Raw genomic sequence first — 21,145 nt, forward strand, 5'->3', positions numbered from 1 at the left:
AAATTTAAACTGTTTTGCTTGGATTCAGATACATAGTTAAATGTATACATTTATAGTAATATACATGTAATAAAGAATATCTTCTAGTTATTTATCTTGGGTAGAGTGGGAAAAGGTACAGTACTTTTTATGAATCAAAGGGCCATTACCCTTCTATTGTGATCCAATAAACTGTGTTCTTTTCTCACACAAATGCTTGAGATACTTAACTTTGGCATTTAATAATTGTGTTTTTATCTATGTCTGTTTCCTGTTAGTAGATTATGATCTCCTGAAAGGCAAAGGTAGTATATTTTATTTATGTCTGTACTTTCAATAATACCAAGGGCCAATTAGTCACTGTTTTCTGTCAGAGTAGTCAATTCAGTTCATGTAAAATGAAGAAAATAATAACCATCAGATTTATCTGTGTTCTGAGGCTGTAAGGGAATTTAAAATTGAAAGCAATTTTAATGACTGCTTAATAACTTTAATAACTGGAACAGCAAATTTGAACGATTAGACAAAAAGTTAATGCGAAGTGCTGATATTATTTAATTTCTCTACTAATTATTTCAGAACAAGTTGTGTGTACCTTTTGAAATAAACTCTAGAACCGTTAGGTGAGCTGTGAAGTGATATCTAATGGAGATGGGTCTAAGAAATAGGCTCAGGTTCTAAGAGAAAATTGTCAATATGATATTGGGGCTGGGGTTACATATTAACAGCATCTCAAGGCAGAAGAATTTTTCTTAGTACAGAACAAAATGGAGTTTCTTATGTCTTCCTCTTTCTACATAGATACAATAACAGTCTGATCTCTCTTTCTTTCCCCCACAATTTATTGGTAACAATATGGTGGATTGGATTGTCATCCACCAATTCGGGCAGTTCTCAATTTAGAAACAGATTATGTTCCAAATGTGCTTCATTGATTATAACTTGGAGTACATTTTCCTTATAGAAAGAATGTTATAAATGATTTCCATATTAGCATTCTTCTGGTTTTGATACAATTGAATGTAATTTTTCCTGCATTTTTTGGAGAGTAAGTTAATAATTTCTAGCATTTTCTCAGAATATATTACTATTAAAATAATAGGAATGAAAATATATAATCAAGTATATAGTCTTTTAACCTTTCATTTTCTGCTAGTAAAATAATATCTAGAATTTTATTTACTAGTAAAATGAAAAAGGATAGGCTGGGAGTGGTGGCTTACGCCTGTAATCCCAGCACTTCGGGAGGCCGAGGTGGGTGGATCACCTGAGGTCAGAAGTTTGAGACCAGCCTGGCCAACATGGTGAAACCTCATCTCTACAAAAATTCACCAGGCCTGGTGGTGCACGCCTGTAATCCCAGCTACTTGGGAGTCATGAGAATTGCTTGAACCTGGGAGGCGGAGGTTGCAGTGAGCTGAGATTGTGCCACTGCATTCCAGCCTGGGCGACAGAGTGAGACTCCATCTTAAAAATAAATAAATAAAAATAAATTTTAAAAGATAGCACATTTAAATTTTCAGTCATTGTTCATTTTTAGAAAGTACTTTCCCCATTAATCTTACCACTTTGGCAAACACTAACAAGTACTGTGTTCTTGAAAATCTACTGAGTAGTTCCCAGAGGTAAAGCCAGATCTACCTCTGAAATATTCTGATTTATAATGTCCTTTAAAGTTTATCTGAAATACAATGTTTTAGGACCTTATTTATGATGTCAGTGAAATTTTAGAATATTTAGCCCATTTTCTTTGCTCTAACCATGTAAATGTTCTTGGTGTATATTTGGAGGAGGACTTAAATAACAGGAATTGAAATGATGGCAATCATAGCTTTTATTTATCTGCTTATGCCAGACACTTAAACAACAGCCATTGGAGGCTAGCATTATTATCTCTGTTTTGTGTATGAGGAAACTGAAGCCTAGGTTAAAGGATTTGCTCAAGTCACACAGTTAGGGAGATGCTGAGCTGAGATTTAAACCCAGATGTATCTCATCTCCAGAGCCTGTTTATCTTTGTACTGCACCTACTGTCCCAACAGAAGGAAAACTTGGATATTTCCAAATGCTGCATATTTTGAAAAAGAACTTGGGATGCAAATATTAACATTATTGTGTTTTTTTTTATATCAAAGAATGATATGATCACTTTTGGGTAGAGTGATTAGAGAAGCAAGGTATAAACTCTTCAAACCTAAATATAATATTTCGTGCATAAAAAGGTGGATTTGGAGCCATTAGAAGTCCTACCAAAGTCAGGTTCCAGATTCTCTCTCTTCCCAATTCTGTTTCATGCTGAACTTCCTTGTTAAGTGGAGAATGGATTGTAAGCTGACCTGGGAAAAAGAGTGAGAGCATAACATGTTTAACCTGGGAGATTAATAGTACTATGGAAATAGGGAAGTAAGCCTCATTGAGTCAAGAAAAAGCTTTTCAATAACTGTATGCTGGACTTTGGGGAGCAGTGATAAGCAAGACCTGAATTGTAAAGTAGGAGTGAATTAGGAGTAGTATAGTGAGATAAATAAACAAGGATGTTGTGGAAACTGAAAAGAGAGCCACTTTACTCCTCACATCATGAATCATAAAAAGGTCTCTCAGAGGAGATAACGCTTGTTTCAAGTTTGTAGGATAAACAGGACTTAGACTAAAAGGGGAGATGAGCACACACACACACACAAAAAACCATATACAAACAAAACAGAAGAGTAGTTTTTCTGAGTTTGGGGTGCCTCTTGAATGAGCCATACCGATTGTAATTCCCATCAATGCCTTGCAAGTCATGAGAGCAAGAAATTCAGTGTTCAGTCACTCAAATTTTAGGAAACAGTTGACTGTCTTGTGATATTTTGAAATATTACACCCTGTCATTGGGTTATATATATGTTCATAGGGAAAACCTATTCAAGTTTTCTACACTCGTAGAATATTAGAGTGGCCAGCATCCTCAGAGATCATCTAGTCAGTTCCAGTTTTCATTCAGCCATAACATTTGCTGTGTACTAGTCACAGGACACATGAAAAGATGGACCTTGCCTTCAAGGAACTCACAGCCTAAGAGAGGAAATAAACATACAAACAGACAATGTGCAAGTTTGATAAAGTGCTGTAATAAAAGAGGTACTGATTAAGCACAGAAGAGAGCTCATTAATTTTTCTCGAGGATTAGCTAGGTAAAGTTTTAATTAGGTCTTGAAGAACCTAGAAGAGCAGTTCATTTGTGACAGGGAGGGAGGATATTTCAGGTCAGGACTGCTGATTATTTAAAAGGGACAGTTTTTAACATTTCTACCTAAGTTTTTCAGTCTGGATTCTTTAAATAAATAAAGATTATCTAAAATAATTAAGTCATGTCATGGACTTTCTTAGTTGTCTATTAGTAATATAAATTAGCCTAAGCAGCTGGTTCTCAATGTGTGGTACTGGGACCCAGTGCATCAACATCTCCTGGAAACTTGGAAATGCAACTTCTCAGGCCCCAGCCTAGACCTACTGAAACAGAAACCCTGGGGTGTGGAGCCCAGCAATATGTTTTAACAAGCCTTTAAGGGGATTCTGATGTATGCTCAAGTTTGAGAACCACTGGCCTAAGCTAACAGTAATACACAGAATTATTGAAAGTTCATGGACTTTGAGGATTTGGAGACCTGAATTTGAATCTCACCTCTCCCACTTAATAAGTTTGTGACTATTAATCTGTCACCTAATATCTATGAGCATTGGGATTTTCACCTATCAGGTGAAGGTTATAATGTTTCCTTCCCAAAATTGTTGTGAAAATTAGTTAATATAATGAATGCCTAATATTATCACTGGCACACTGTAGGCTTTCGATAAATGGTAACTGCTTTTTATCATGATTGTTATCTTTTTCTTGATCTTTTTTCAGTGATTACTTTTACTTAATGAAAATGTGCTCATATTTTTGCTTTTAGATTCAAACGCTCAAGAAATTAAGGACATTTATGGACTAAATGGACAAATAGAGCACAAACTAGCTTTCCTGAGAACTCATGTGCCAAAGGACATGAAACTTGTGCTCATTGGCCATTCGATAGGCAGCTATTTCACACTTCAGATGCTGAAGCGAGTCCCTGAGCTCCCGGTAAGTAGGTCTCCAGAGGTAACTGTGGGTGCTGGACTGTGTGCCTGCACAAATCCTCCTCACCTTTCCTATGTTCTTTTGTCTCTTGTTCAGTTGATAAATAGAACAGAGAGAGGGATATTTGCTTTCTGCCTTTATCCTTATCTCCATATTACGATGGGCTTATGTGAATGTATGTTCGTAATGTTTCAAAGAATAATGCTGAGGGAGATAGGAAGTTTCTGAAAGAATGCCTTTGAATCTAGGGTTATCGGAGTTCTTATGTTACACATTACTTGCTGTTTTTTATAAAGAAATATTTAAGAGCAGTCACTAGGTAAGACCTAGACAAGAATCTGTCTTTTGTGGGAAGGTATTTTGTAAATATTCTTGCCTTTTTCAGAAGGAAGAAATGTATCATCATCATCATCACTGATAGGCAAACAGCTGTCTTTATGGAACACTACATCTTTATTAAGTCATAAGTTCAGATTCTTACCTATTCTGTATCTTGGCGGCCTTTTTGAGACACATATTCACAAATGCTTGCAAATATTTGTTGGATACCACTGTGTGCCAGATATTAAGTGAGGCGCTAGAGACGCAAAGACTTATTTAAAGTGCCCAGGAAAGCAAGTGAACTATAAGAGATATAAAACAAAACAAAAAAGTTGTACTTTCACTAACATATATCATTGAAATAACTCAATGGATGCAATTCACAAGATAATTCATTTCTTTATTCAACAAACATATATTAAGCCCTTTCCATGTGTCAGATCCTGTGCTATGTTTTGAGGACATCCCAGTGAGTAAGACAGTCTTTGAAGTAGGAGAGCCTGGAGTCTGCTTGAGGAGACAGTCTAACCAATAGATGTGATACCTACTGTCTTGTTTCAGTTCAGGGGGTGTGGGAGCATGGAGTGCTGGTAAACCTAGTAATCTGAAGCCAAGATAGGACGTGATCGCTTCGTGGCTGCTTTGTGCTAGGATTTTGACTGTTTCTCACTCCGTGGGATAAAATATCTTCAGTGGGGTCTCAAAGCTCACTAAGCACTCGCTCCTTTTCTTGCCAGCTTCACCTGCTTGCTTCTTATTCGTAATTGCCCTTGGGAAATTACAACTATAGCCTCCCTCGCTGTGGTTTTTGATACTAAATGGAGGTTTTAAATTATTATTGGGTATAAGAAAATATGTTTTTCATTTCTAAGTGTGAATTCAATAAATTCAAGACTGTACTCTGTTCTCTGTATTATTGTCTACTGTGTTGGGTGTTTTTTCCCTAAATAAGGTGTCTTAATCAGAATGCAGGCTTTATTTTTCCTTTTAGCATTTTGCACAGCTTCTAATCTCTTTTGTGCCTTCGAAGTCTCCTCTAGTACTGTGTCATGTGGTTGCCATCTTTATGGTGTCCAGCTCTGCCTCTTAGTGGTTCTACTTGCACAGTTGCTGTGAGTTCTGGCAGTAGAATCAGGACACCTAGGTTCCAATATTTATTATCTTTTTTTTTTTTAGTCTGTCTGATCTTAGACAAGTTATTGAGTCTCTACTTTAGTTTTGAGTCTCAACCTCAGTTTCCTCACTTGTAAAATGGGGATAATATGTTCTTCAAAGTATTTTTGTGAGGAATTATATAAAGCATCAAGAATGGTATCTGTAACTTTAAAGTTCCAAATAAGTATTAGCTATTATTATTATTAGGGAAATAACTCTAGAGTCATTGTCTCAGTCATTAGGTTAACTATTGTATTAGGTATCTATTGCTGTGTATCAAATTGCCCCAAAACTTAGCAGTGTAAAACAATACACATTTCTTCACTCGTAGTTTCTGGTCAGAAGTCTGGCCACAGCTTAGCTGGGTTCTCTGCTTCAGGGTCTCTCCCAAGATTTTAACCAACATGTCTTCCAGGGCTACAGTTTTATCTGAAGGCTTTAGTTGAGATGGATCTGCATCCAGGCTCACTCTTGTGGTTTTTGACAGGATCCCATTCCTTGAAAGTTGTTGGACAGAGGGCCTTCATTCAGCAGTGGCATTTGGGGGGAGGCCACCTTCTTTAACATGTCGGCCTGTCTAGCTGACTTCATTAGAGCACACCTGGAAGAAGAGTCAAGGAGGCAGACAGCCTGCTAGCAGATGAAAATCACAGGCTGTAACCCAGTTACAAAGTGACATCCCATCACGTTTCCTGTATTCTTGTTAGAATCAAGTCACTAGGTCTAGCCCACACTCAAGGAGAGATAATTACACAAGGGCATGAATACTAGGAGGTGAAAGTCATTGGGAGCTGCGTCAGAGCTGCGTACCCCATCATTCTAAAATTAGGATTTCACTTGTGTGTTGTGCAGTCAAGAACATGGACATAGGATGTACATAAATTGTTGCATTTATTTACTGGTGTAGGCAATGACTTGGACCTGTCAAATAAAATGTAGCAAACTGACATGAAATGTAGTTATTTGTTGTTAGTTGTTTCAGGTGTCTTAAACACTTTAAAAACATTAAAAAGGATACTTGCATATTTGAAATAATAGCATTACTGTTCTATAAACATGGGAAAGAAAATATTCATTTTGGAGCCCATCACAGACTATTATTAACTTAATCACAGATCTGTTTTGGTTTTTGTGTTTGCTCCAGATCTGTTCTGCATGTGATGTGTGGTTTCTCTTTTGTGTGTTTGAAAATGATTGTTCAATACATTGTCTTGAACCTTTTTCTCTTTTTGGGCTCATATTCACAATGTCTGTTGGGAAAGAAGTAGAATGCATCTCAAGGTTAATGTGCTTTCTTATAGCTTTTTCAGCATCATAACTTTCTAATTATTGTCCTGCCTTCAGGTGTCCTTGCTTTTGCAGGAATAGTGGTGAAAAGGGGAAACAAAGATGAAACGTGAACTTAACCTACTTTATTTGTGGAGACACAACTCAAACTGTTATAGAGTTTTCAGAAAGACATGTGAAGCTGTGTTTTATCTTCTTAAAAAGGGTGTAGGCTAGAAAATAATGTGTGCAATAAATTGTCCAAAAGGTCACCTCTTTTGGGGGGTAGGAGGGGCAGTGAACATCTGTATGATTTTTAAATTATTATTCAGAAGCTTTATCTGGTTTCAATTAACTACATTGTTGAAATTCCCTACCCCATCCCCAGCCCCCATTAAACACCTGGGTCAGTGAATATTGGTGGTGTGATCCCTGCCAAAGTGTTGAAATTTCAGTGTCTCTGGGCTACTCTAAGACACCGCAGTGCCTGCATGCCTAAAGTTAGCATGACATGCTCCATTTAAGATGCATTTGACAAATATGTTTGTGTAAGCCAGAATGTTACAATCCTTAATCATTTTGCCAAAAATAAGTTAGCTATTATGTTTTATAACATATGAAGTGTGATAATAAGAAACTTGTGTTTCCATCTCTTCTGTTATTTTTTACTGGAATATTTGACTCTTGTAAGATTTTGAGGACATATGTGTAGTTTAGTAGCTAGCTGGTTTATTTAGTTTTATTTTGGTTCAGCTCTTTGTAATATTTTCATAACTAATTGTAGGCAACTTGGTCTTAAATCATTTTAAGAGACTTATTGTATATGTCAGATATACTGTCTGACCTGTATTTTAATATACTAAAAAAAAGTTGCCCCTTTAAAAAAATCTGGCATTTAAAATTATTTGTTTATCTAAACAAATTCCATACATAGAATTAGAGATATTCTTCATATATTTTGAAATTAATGCTCAGTATAGGGAATTTAAAGAGAAACTTGAGCAAATAGGTAATTGAAAGACTGTTAAATAGTAGCTATCATGACTTACAATAATAAATATAATTGTTTTTAGATTCATAGAATCTTAGAACTGAGATAGGCTTTAGAGACAATCTGGCCCCATCTTTCATTTTATCAATGGGAAGTGAGAGAAAGGTCCCTTGCCAGGATTCAGCCTTGGCTCTGCCTGAATCTGGGGTGGGGCATACTGGTATTAGCTGTGAGTATAAAAAGAATCCAAGAAGGTATTGATGGCTCCTTCAACCTGTGGATGATAGCAGAGCCTATAGCTATTACAGTGTGCCCTGCAGTGTACACAACTGCTAAGTTCGTGTGACTCATTGTGTTGGTGCTCCAAGAGTAGGAAACCCCGTGAATGCTCTAGCAATTTCAGGATTGTGTGTTGGGGTGGGGGGAGAATAATACAGAAGCAAAAAAGTAGTAATCTTATCTCCGCTATCTAGAATCTTCTTTCTCTTATCAACCCTCTATATGTTAAAAATGTGTCACCTGATTTTGCCAGTAAATCTTTTTCATAAAGTTCAAGTTTGGGAGTTGAGTTGAAAGCCCTTGATTCTTCACTGAGTCTTGGGGTGAACTTCAATTAATATAACTTTAATTTTCCTCTAAGAATTTATATAACCTTTAATGATAACATGTTCTCCTCTTCGAAGGATATCAGATCCTTCACAAACTTAATTTTTTATATTATTTGGCCTTCTGTGCATAATAACATAGAGTTTCCTTTGTCTGTCTGGTTAGCAAAAATGTCTTCTCTCTGAATGAAATTTCTGGATTACTTAAACTCACTCTCTTAAGTACCAGACTATTTTACCCAACTGGATAAAAATTTGTCTAAAATATATTACTTACTTATCTGCCTTCAGCAATGCATATTGACTATACAGGAATTTTTTCTTAGTGATTTAAGGGCAGTGGTAATAACACTATTATTTTGATAGTGTTATGCTAGAATAAAATGTAATCAAAAGGAATGTGCCTGTGTCCTGAAATTTCTTAGGTGATAATGCTTTTTCATTTTTTTAAAAAAATGTTTCATGTATGTCTATTTTAGTTTTTCTATCTCCTCTCTCAGTGTTAAGTACTTCTTCTCTTCCCTACTTCTAATTTATTGCTACTAATTTGCTGTGGGCAGAGAAAACCAGTAACTACATTATAATTTTTTTCAGTAGGAATGAACAGGTCCTAAATAGATAAAGGAGTAAAATTGACAGCATTAAATGTGTGGACATTGTTATCACTCAGCCTTTTTTTCTCTTCTTTTGAGATCCTCAAAAAGGATGTTTTGGGGCATTTTAAGTACTCAAAATTTTAGAGACTCAACATACAACTACAGCTGAGAAGTTTGCAAAACTTTACTAAAAGAATTAGAATAACATGTTAGATCATATATGTTTTGATTCAGGAATATACCTCATCCATACTAAGGAAAAAATAGCTTCAGTGTTCTCCAACAATGAGATTATTGAGACTGTGGTTTACTTACACCATTCTGCTGAGCCTTCATGTCTGCTGTCAAAGTAAGACATGCTTGTAAGAAGCATTCATATTATGTCACTCAGCTGTGTTTAACAGTTGAGATAATCTGGAGGGAGGGAGAAGAATAGGAAATAACTCATTTGTCGTAGTAAATTTTGTCAGAATCCTATCCCTAGATTCAAGTGACAAGTGACAAGACATGGAAGGCAAAATGAGGCAGTACTGTAAGGCTCAGAAAGTTTTGTGGAGAGGGTTGTCTTCTACCTGGGAAGCTCAGAAAAAGCTTCCTGGAAGAGCTTCAAGGCCACTGAAGGATGAGTTGTATCTGGAAGTAGAGGATTTTATATGGTGGCTAGGGGGTACTGTGCATTCTAGGCAAGGGAGACAGCATGAAGAGAAATGGTTTTCATCACTGGGCACGGGGAGAGGGCAGTGGGTGGTTGACTGGGTTGCGGCAGAGTGTGCATGGAGGGGTCAGTTGGGCATGAGATTCAAGGTTGATAGAGATGGACAAAAAGCTGGGCTAGGGAGCATGGGCTCATTTTCTGGACAGCAGAAAGCCATTGAAGGATCTCTGATGATAGCAGTCATGCATCAGGTAAATTAATCTCTCAGAGAAAAGGAAAATGAGATGGAGATAGAAAAAGTGCAGCATAAAAAGTGAACATCCAGGTGACAGGAAAGTTTACTAGTCCAAATAAGAAATAATAAAGACAGTGTAAGGGATAAAATTGCCCAGGGAAATTGTTGAGAAAAGAGAGAGGTCATAGATGTATATCAGCGGAATGATTTCCTTTGCCATAAAGGAGTGTTACAGGATCTTTGGGGTGTTGCTGTTCTGGCCAGAAACCTGTGGGTTGGTGGAATCTTTGCTTGAGTTTTGCTTGGGCCCACTGGGCTCGTTCCACCCACTCTGCCTGACAGGCTATGCTCAGCTCATGCTGCTGGCCTGGATCCTATGCCTCCAAGGGAGACTAGAGTCAGGCGTGGAGTGATGAGGGGTGTGTGTGAGCGAGTATGGGGTCCAGCCACTGCACAGTCAGACATGCTGGCTGCTGCCATGGGGCAGGCAGCTCCAGGTGCCAGCATGGGTGTCAGCTCTCTGTGAGGCTGCAGCTGGACCAGGCACACTGTAAGCAGCTTCCCCAGCTGCCACCAGGGAATGCGGTGGCACCCAGAAGCTTAGAGACTCCAGGAACCACAAGGCCCCAAAGAGGGAGTCACAGCTCTGGCTCAGGGAGCTCCCAGGTCTGGGCTCCCTGAAGTGCTGCAGATTTTCTCTCCTTCTCTTCACTCGCAACATGGCGAGCAGGGGGCATGTTTCAGCTTTGTTTGTGTTACAGCAGCTCTTTTAGCCTCGCCACTCATCAGGTCCTGAGTTCTTGTTCTGCGACCAGGAAGAATGAGGTTTGCAGACATGCAGAGGGTGAGCAAGACAGAGAGGAGCTTTATTGAGCAATAAAACAGCTCAGAGAAGACCTGCAGTGGACAGCTCCTCTGTGTAGCCAGGGTGTCCCAATGAGTGTTCAGCTCCTAGCAGAGAGGGTAGCTCCTCTCTGCAGCTGGTCATCCCATCCTGCAGCTCTCAGCAGAGAGGAGGCCCTGTAGGTGGCTTCTCTGTGCAGGCAAGTCATCCCTTTGTCTGGATCTCTTGGCAGAGATAGTAGCTCCTTTCTGCAGCAGATCATCCCATTGTCTCTCTGTCCTCTGCTCTGCTCTGGCTGAGCCCAGGGCTTTTATGGGCCTCAGAGAGAAGGAAGTGCCCACTGATTGGTCCATGGGCAGCCAGGGGTAGGCCCAGAAAGGGCACCACAAGTCCCCTACTCTGGTCCCTGGGACTGGCAGCCTGGCCCCTAGCCTTCAAACCCTCCCTGGCCTGCAGGTGGGGCCTCACCGGAGATCCTCCCTCTTCTGCCCAGTGGCCCATCTGCCTCCTGCCAGCATCTAAGGCACCCAGGTTGCTTCTGCCAAGGGGCACCTGCAGGCCAGTGCTGAGCCGCCCTCAACACACCCCCTCAATTTCCCCTCATGCTTGTCAGCACCCAAAGTCCAGAGGGGACTGAGGTGGCAGGGAGCTGGCATGTCAGTGCTCCTCAAGTGTGTGCACACCCAGCCGGGCTGTGACAGTGACCAGGCTTGGCCCCAACCCTACTCCAAGATCAGAGCGGGCACCAGGAGCAGGGAGAGGTCATGGAGTGGGAGCAGGCCTCTCCAAGCCTTCAAGGGCAAGGGAGGGGGGACTTCCCAGGCCCCCAAGGGCACAGAGAGGCCTGGGTCCACAGCCTTGTCTTGGGCTGCTGCCTGTTTCTGGCTCTAGTGGCTCCATGGAGCATGAAGCCCAGCTGTACCCCCTCACAGCCTGGGGCAGGGGCTCTAGGTACTTGCTGGGCCCAGGCCAGTGTCAGGGTAGGGGCAACATCTCCATGAGCTCCCCCAGTGGCCCTGGCATTCAGGGGCAGCTGGGAGCTCCCCCTCGCCCAGATTGTGGCCCTGCCCAGTGCACACCTCCAGGAATGGATTGCAGGCCCTGGTCTGGCCGTCAGGAGTGTCAGGCCTGGTGGTCACCCTGATGCAGGGCAGACCCTGGGGACAGAGCCCTGGGCGGCCCTGTGCAGAGCCCCCTCCTGAGGCACAGAAACCCTCCACTGCTGGCCGGTCCCCGAAGCAGGCGTCACAGTCAGCTGCCTCAAGGACATGGGGCACAGGGGACCCACCACCGCCATTGCAGCTCCTGTAGCCACTCCTGCTGCCACCGTCCATGCCTCCCCACTGTGGATAGCCCCCTGCTGCCATCAGGAGGGGGAAGAGGTGGAAGTCACAGAAAGAGGCAGAAGATATAATAATTTTCCAAACTATTGGCTGCAATCCATTAATGGATCCCAAAATGACTTCAGTGGGTTGCAACCAGTGGATCAGTCAAGACAGTAGACTGTGCTACAATAACACAATGTCAGTGGCTTTTAACAACAAAGGTTTGTTTCTTACTCATGATACAAATCCTTTGAGGGTAGGCTGCCCCTATGAAGATCTCTCTATGCAAGCTTTCTCCAGAATCCAGATTGATGGAGTAGCCTCTGCCTGGAATATTCAAGTCCCATGGCAGAGGATATAAAGTGAATAGTGAACCACACCTACATTTTAAAACCTCTGCCTGGAAGTGAAAATTTTCACTCCTCAAATTTTACTGGACAGAGCAAATCATATGACCAAGTCAGCCATCAATGAGGCTGTGAAGTACAGTCCTCCCCAGAGAATGGAAGCGTCTGTTTGTGACCAATGAAACAGTGTTTTTAAACAATGTATAATAAAATCGAGTAAAATAGAATAGAATAAAAATATATTGCAGTAAAGGCATGTATTATGAAACTTTTGTTTCACTTTATGTGTGTGTTGATAACATAGTAGATTATAATGTCGAATGTATATCTTACTGTGAGTTAAGGAAAAAAAAAAAAGTTTGAAAACCATTCATCTGGACTAGAGTACACCACAGCAGCTAAGAACAGAGCAAGAATGTCAAGAAAGGGGTAGATATATGGAGGATTACAGATGGCCACAGATTTTTTTGTCATTCCTCTCAAGAAATGAAACCTGTTTCCCTTCCCCTTTAAATTTAGGCCAAGCATGTGACTTACTTTCACCAATAAGATACAATGGAAGTAATGTACTTCTGGTAGCTTCAAGTCCAGGCCTTAAGAGGACTAGGAGCTTCTATTTCCTCCCTCTCAGAAGCCAGCTGCTGTGTAAGAAAGCCGACTGCCCTGAGACCACGAGGCTGAGAGAAGCCCAAGCTAGCTACGTAGGAGGATCATGAGGCACCAGGCCTGAGTGAAACCTTCTCGGGTCTTCCAGCCCATCTCAGCCCAGCCCATCTGCCACTGAATGCAGCCCAATGAGTGACCCCAGCCTACATCACATGGAGCAAAAGAACCATCCAACTGAGCCCTATTTGAATTCCTGACCCACAGAATTGTGAGAAAGCAAAATCATTGTGATTTTAAACCGTAAGTCTAGAGATGCTATGTTGTATAGCAGTAGATAATTTAAACAAGGTAACAGGGTTGAATGTAACAAATGTTGAAGGCTTCAGGCTTCTAGAGTAAAAGGTTCTTGGTGTCCTTGAAGACAGACTTTTAGTGAAATAATGGGACAAGGGGGTTGCAGGAAGTTAGGTGATAAATGGATAGTGATTCCACTGGCCAGTGAAGGAGAAGAACACATAATAATTTAAGGAAGAAGCTGGTCAAGGGAACTTTTTTTCCTGTAAGTAGGGGAGAATTTAACATATGCTGAGAGGAACAGCCCAAGCATAGAGAGATGTCGAAAATGAAAGACAAATAGGAACTTTTGTTGGAACAGGTTTCCTTCCATTTGTCTTTTAGTCTACATACTTGAAAACTTGGAAAATGGAATTTTTCTTAATATTTATGTCTTTGCAAAAGTGGTTTACCCCTTCCCTGGGGTGTAGGGGGAACATATATTACATATTTGGTTCTCCTTTTCCATCTAGAAAAAGTCTAGCTCAATTTTTAAAATTGATGTTATTGTCATTACTAACAGTGATTATACCTAACATTCATTTGAAATTTATAAAACATGTTCACATGTAACAAGGTATTTTAACAATCTGATTTTTCCCATCTTAAAGATGAGACCGAAGTGCCAAGGAGCCATGTGTCCAACCCATATGTCAACTAGTAGAAAGTAGCAGCGCTGGGACTCTGTATTCTGTTTTCTAACTTTCCCATTACCTGTTTTCTAGGTGAGTTAGAGAGGTGATGATTACAGATGGTTAGACTAAGTTGCTTTCACAAATCACCAAACTATTTGGCCTAAACTTAAGATTTCTATTTTTGCTTTTTTAATATTTGAGTTCTTCAAATACACAGTGAGTGTTTTAGTAGGAAGCAGGTGAATGCATTGGGAGGAGTTCAGAGAGAACTGAGAGAAATGACAGCATGTGTGAGTGTTCTGGAGCATAGGAGATAAAGAGACTGTTGAGGCCTGGGCCAAGGGCAGAAATTAAACTGAAAAGATAGTAAATCAGAGTCCTAGAATTGAGCTGGGAACAGAAGGAGTATGAAGGAAATTGGAGGATTCTGCAAACATAGTGCATAGTAGTTTGACAATTACCTCTATGTGACCCATTAATAAATCCTGCTGCGTGAAAAGCACAGGCTTAGACAATCAGCACCTAACTACTCTGATTTCTGAAAGATTTTCCATTTCAGAAAACCGTAAGTCTCTTACTCTAAGTTTGTATTGTAGATGATGAAATGCTATTTTTCCAATCACTTATGCATTTATTTAAGTATATATGTATCTGCATATTTGTGCGCACACACACACATTATCTTTTCTGAGTTACCCAGAATACCTTGCTAAAAACTAGACACATGGACAGTTTCAACTTTTCAACTTCAGCCATTTTTAGTTATCTGTGTATTTTTTTAAATCCTGAAATTGCTTTCAAAGTGGAAAAATTGTGTGGGCTTTTTTCATCTTTTCATAACTCAAAAACGACTTAATATGTTTTTCTCAAACTTTGCAAAAAAAAAAAATCACCTTTGGGCTGAAACCAAGCATGGAAAATTTCACCACAAAGGGCTAATTTTTTGGAAAGCTGCAAGAAAGTGAAAACAGGGGTTTATAATAGAACATTCTTCATGCATGTTAATACTTAGTACTTTATCTAATGCATTTCATCTGAGAATTTCTGAACACTTTTCAGATTTAAATATTGAGCCATTTTAATATTTGTGTACCAATGATATATTGTCAGATATCGAAAAGTTCCCCCATCCTCTCAGATGTCTAATAGCTTGGGAATTAGTGAGATGTGTTTAAAATGACAGGTAGGGCAAATGAAGTTAAGTGGCTGCTAGCCAGAGAAAGCTGTATATTTGCTGCCCAACACATTTTATCACTACCTCTTCTTGGCCCAGGAGTACTGTAGTTGTAAGTAAAATATAATAGATGACACTGGGCACTAATTTGAATAAGCCAACATGTCTCAAAGTAGTATCAACAGCACCTGTGATCTTGTTAGAAATGCAAATTCTTCCCCCTCTTCACCCCAAGGGGTGGGGCTCACCAACCAGCATTTAACTAGCACTGCAGGTGATTCTGGTACATGCTTAAGTTTGAGAACCACCTACCTAAGCTTTCCAAAAGCTTGGAACAGAATGCATTGAAATGCTGTGGACAGTTAAATCTGTCCTTGGTCTTTCTGTGATGTCAGCTCTGTCTTCTCATATCCCTTGGAAGCAGGAGGAATATGAATCAAATTCTCTGAAGGAAAGGTCTTCTGTGTTAATGTGCTCTAGTTCTTTCCACCTATGACGTTGTCCATAAACACAGAGACTCCCTTGAGTAAATGTGCTGATATCAGCTTGTTCAGGGTAACAGCACTACCAAGATGTATTTTCTCATTTCCTTGAATTATTAGGGTCAAAACTGAAATGGGACTATAAATTTCTTTCTTATTTCTTTGAAATCTTTTAAGTTCTAAGATGGTATCAGATGTGTCAGTGGAAGTTGATTGAAGCTCTTTGGTGTGTAAGTTCTCAATCTGACGCTTTGCAGTAGACCTCTGCATTTCAGCAAACTCCATGGTCTATATTTTTGTGTCTTCAGGCACGGAAATAGTTGTTTACGTGGCATTGTAACAAGTTTTGAAAATATTACCCTGGTGATGGAAGTCACTAGTCTGTAGTATGTGGGCCTTTAGCTAATCCTTTTAGCTTAGGTTAATTTCTTACAATAAATAATTTGTAGAAATTCATAAAAAGGACAGCAAGTTCTCAAAGATGCAAAGGATGTGAACAGATAATTCACTGAAAAACTAACTAATATATCAAAAAGTGTGTGCCTACCACAATGTGTGATAGTGTTTAATGAATTAGTATATAGTAGTATACTTAATGATGTCTGTTTATGTTGAGTATGGTAGTATTTGCTAATGTTCATTTGATGAATGAACCTCAACAGTTATCAAAATTAACTATTACTATTACATAGTCTAAAAGAAAAGTTGTGTTGTGTATGTGTGTACTTCGATATCCATTTTAAGTAAGTTTGAACAGGTAAATACCAGGTGGCTTATAGTAGTTTTCTCTGGTGGTTAGGGGTAAAGGATGTATTGGAGTGAAAACTCTACATTGTTTCTGCTTTTCTTTATAATGACCATGTATTATCAGAAAAAAATAATTTCCATTAAAGTATTCATACCCTTTGAACCTACTAATTCTTTTCTTTGGAATTTATATTAAGAAAACAGACAAAGATAGAAAAAATCATGTGCAAAACTATTATCTATTATAACAAAAAATTAGAAACATCCTAATCTCCAACCTTAAAGGCAAGGTTAGGTAGAGTATGGAATGTACAGCCATTAAAATTATATTTACAAAAGACATTATAATACATAAAAGTTAATTATAGAATATTAAGGATGTCAGAATACATAGAGAATATGTGAATACAACTGTATAAAAATCACACATGGAAAAGCTTGATAATTATAAAATGAATTTAGTGGTTGTATTTAAGTGGTGAGTTTGGGTTTTTTTTTTCTATTTTTTCTTTTTGAATTTTCTGTAATGGCATATATTTATTCACTATTATAGTCATTTAATGGTCATGCATTTTTCTCTCTTTTTTTTTTTCTTTTAAGGTGATTTGTTCATGTTACCTTATAGCAGAAAGTTGTTCCAGGATAGATCTTTTTTAAAAATTTAATTTTGGATTCATAGGGTACATGCACATGTTTATTACATGAGTATATTATGTAATGGGGGGATTGGGCTTCTAGTGTACCAGTTACCCAAATAGTGAACATTGTACCCAATAGGTATAAATTATGTTTGCTTTGTATATTGTCAAGTTCAGTGCAGTCCTTCTTAGGGCTCAAGTTATCCTACAGGGCCCGTATTAAATACTAACCTTCTTAAGTCCTTCTGGGTACAAGATAGTTTATAAATAGACAAAAGAACAAATAAGTCATTAGCCAAATGTCACTTCCTGCATGAAAACTTTGCTGATTGCTCCGATAGAATATAACTTCTGCTACTTTTGGGCCAATGATATTGTCTCCTGTTAGCTTTTCTGTTGTGGCTTGTAGCTTAAGTGTAATTTTTTTTATAGCCACAAGAACGAGAGCTGGCTTGTTTTCTTCTTTGTACCCTTGCAAGTTCTAGCATAGGGTCTTACACATCCCAAAAGGAAGACATCCATTTTTTTTTCATTTAATTAAATTAAACTATATGAAAGTTACATCAGCAGCTTCTGCTGGTAAAATTCTCACTTGGTTCATAAGTGCCACTGACTTCTTCTGTTCATACAGATTAACCACTGCATTGACCTTAAGGAAACAGTTGTCTTGTTCGACAGTGAAAGAGAGTACAGATCAGCAGCAAGAGTTAGCAGCTATATGCATCCAAAGGAGCAATACTAATTCAGCTTCTATAAGATAGAATTGAAGAATATTATTATGGACTCAGAATAGTTGAAGATTTCTTAAATTGGATAGCACAAATGTTTGTACAAAATACTGCTGTAAGTGAAAGGAAAGAGCTTAGGGGTGTGGCGGACAGACTTTAGGGTGGGTGGCGCCCCATGATCCTCACCTCCTAATGTTCATTCCTACACGTAATCCCCTCCATAAGTGGATATGACTGATGACTTGCATCTAACCAACAAAATATGATAAAGGTGACAGACAGGAAGCACATGATTATGTGTATGTGATTTACATACCTAAGATTGTAAGACCTGTCTTGCAGAAGTCTCTCTCCCATGCTGGCTTTAAAAGCAAACTGCCATGTTGTGGGTTGTCTTATGTCGGGCGGCCTATATGGCAAGGAATTGCAAGGGGCCACTAGAAGCTGAAAGCTGCCTTCCGTCAACATCCAACAAAAAAACTGAAATCCTTGATCCTACACTACAAAGAACTGAATCCTGTCCACAACCTTAGTGATTTGTATCCTTCCCCAGTCAAGCCTCAGATGAGACTGCAGCCCTAGCTGACACCTTGATTGCAGTCTGGTAAGATGCTAAGCAGAGAACCCAGCTAAGCTAGGCCTGGACTCCTGATGTGCAGAAACTGTGCAATATCAAGTTTGTATTGTTTTAAGCTGCAAAGTTTTAGTAATTTATTACATAGCAATAGATAACAAATCAAGAGGAAAGTAAAAGGGTAATAGCAACTCCTTGTTTTCTTTGCAGGAAAACCCACCTCTAAGACCAGTAATGGCCCTAAGTTAGTATCAGCATTGTAGCAGTAGCAGCTAGCCTAGCCTTTTCCCCTGTCACTTTTCCCTGCTTTTACACTATCTTACCCACTCTTCCTACTCCACTCAATTACCTAGACTTTTGGTCTTCCTTGCAATTTTTTTATTAACATTACTTCTCTCCCCACCTCAAAAAAAAGATAATTTGGGTTGTTGATAAGCATGTCTTTTGATAGCTTGCCTGGTGATTATTTGATGTAATAACGAAATCACAGGTTGGGATTCATTAGCATCATTCATCCTACTCTAGGTTGAAGCAGATCTTATTTGAAAGTATTGCCATATTCAAATCTCATCTGACCAAGAGGTTAATAGTGGTAGGATATTGAGAGGCCCTGTGGTATGAGAGAGTGGCCCATGCTAAGGCAGAGGTGATACATTTGTGAATTCCCTTGCATTTGTGTGGATATAGGTCTGAAAAATGTCACTTGTACCTGGCCACACTGAAGCCTTGTTCATAGAAGAGCACATTCATAGAGCCTCAGTGGACAGACTATAACTATCAGAGAAGACATAACAGGGAGGGGAGTGGAAACAGATGAACAACATTCTGTGAAATTGCCTCTTTTTGGCTTTTGTTTAGTTCAGATAGAAGCTTCTTTCTAGGTCTGTTTGTGGAGATGAGAAGTATGATTGTGATCTTTAAGAAAGGAAAAAGCTCTCTAATATGGTTAACCAGCATGTATGAGGTTGTTTTACGCTCACTTCTAGCTTGTATGGAAAATCTGTGAACAATATGCAATGTAGGCCACAAAAAATTTCCTGAAATGGAAAAAGCCTAGCAGGCACTAAATGAAAGCTAGGCACTAAATGAAAGATGCTTCACAAGAATAAAATGTGGTTGCTTTGAGATCTCACATTCCAGGCCATTTCAGACTAATTGTATTTGCTTGGGAAGAAGCAAGATTGTCAGGTATCAGGAAGGTGTATTGATACATAAAAGACGGAAGCCAGCGTCATACTGCAAACCTCTCCCTAGGAAGCCAGACAGTAAATCATTTTCCAGGGTCAGTCATATAGAGACCAGAAGGAGCATGCATGAATGAAGACACAGTCTAGAAACTCCATTTCAACAAATAGTTTCTCCCCTCACCAGTACTGTTATGGGAGCTTCTGCAAAAAGCCAAATTGAGTGTTAGAGATTCAGCCTTTTCCCCTTTCATAATCTACTACCCTCAGGAAGATGCTGAGGAGCTTCTTATAACCTCTTACAAAGGAGAAAGTCTCTGAGAGCTTCAGTAATATTATATTAATGTCAATAGACATTTTTTCAGAAGAGATTTCATAAAAACTTGACATATTCTGGTTATCTGGGTACCAGGAGGGTTCTCCTCAAGGCCCTTGTTTCCTTCCGTTCATAGTTTCTGTGTTTGCCTTACAGTCCCTGCACTTAGGGCTCCATCCTGACTTTATAATTTCTCATTGTCTAGATATATATTTTCCTATCTATGTGCCTTTGTTGAGCTACTTCCTTTCTGCTTTGTCCCACACCATCTAACTGATGCCTCCTGTTCTTCTGGAAAATCATCTCAAACATGAGCTCCTGTGTGAACTCTTTCCTGATTCTTCCCAGTCATTTTTACTCTGTCCTGCCTTTGGTAACACTTTTTCTCATAATTCTTCTATATTCTACCCTATATTATAGGCATTGCGTATTTCTTTGATTTTTCCTGTTAGATTTTTCAGCTTTCCTTTTAACTAGAGCATAATCTACATACAATAACTCTTTTGTTTGTCTTCCTGCCTCGTTCTAGATATTTCTTCTGACTTAACATTCTACTTCACTAATCCTCACTTGAGCTATGTATAAACATCTTTAAACTCATCTGTTACATCCTCAATTTTAGTTATTCTATTTTTTGCCTATAAAATTTCCATTTTATTGTTATAATTACTAATTCCTGCAAATCTCCATCTTGTCATTTAATATCTTGATCATATTATAGTTATTTTAAACTCCCTATCTGACTTTATTCTCCTTTGTACCATCAACAATTTTTAAAATTATCATTACTTTTATAAAAGTTCAGAGATCATATATTTGACATGAAAATAAATAAAGATTGTGTCTGATAATTCCAACATCTAAGTCTCATGTGGTTGCATTCCTACTTCAGCTTTTTCCTTTGCTTTGGTTATATTATCTTGTCTATCCGTATGCTTGTGTATTAGTCCAGGTTTGCCAGAGAAACAACCAATGGGATGTATGCACATGGAAAGAGGTTTATTATAAGGAATTGGTTCACGTGTTTATGGGGGTTGACAAATCCCAAGATCTGTAGTCAACAAACTGCAGAACTAGGAAAGCCAATGATGTAATTGTAGTTTCAGTCCAAAGGTCTGAGAGCCAGAATTTCTGATGGTTTAATTCCAGTCCAAAGGCTGGCAGGCTCAAGACCCAGGAAGAGCTGATGTTTCATTTTGAGTCTGAAGACAGAAAAAAAAAAAAAGTCCTAGCTTGAAGATGGTCAGGCAGAAGGAATTCTCTTTTATTAAACCTTTTGGTTCTAGTCAGACCTTCAACTGATTGGA

The 21,145-nt window shown here is 39.0% G+C and overlaps 1 protein-coding gene across 12 annotated transcripts in view; it reads left to right on the plus strand.

Annotated features, from left to right (window-relative positions):
* LDAH (lipid droplet associated hydrolase) overlaps window positions 1-21,145 on the plus strand; it is a 139,056-nt gene that overhangs the window by 44,355 nt on the left and 73,556 nt on the right. For all 12 annotated transcript variants that reach the window (XR_001715489.4, XR_008546189.2, XR_010149186.1 and 9 more), the window contains exon 4: window positions 3,915-4,084. Coding sequence is in view for 6 of the 12 variants with exons in the window: in XM_001141731.7 (XP_001141731.2) it covers window positions 3,915-4,084 (170 nt within the window). In the remaining 6 variants the exon portion in view is untranslated. The remainder of the gene's footprint in view (window positions 1-3,914; window positions 4,085-21,145) is intronic.

This window comes from Pan troglodytes, chromosome 12 (assembly GCF_028858775.2).
Source record: "Pan troglodytes isolate AG18354 chromosome 12, NHGRI_mPanTro3-v2.0_pri, whole genome shotgun sequence".
In the NCBI taxonomy this organism is placed as follows: Eukaryota; Metazoa; Chordata; class Mammalia; order Primates; family Hominidae; genus Pan; species Pan troglodytes.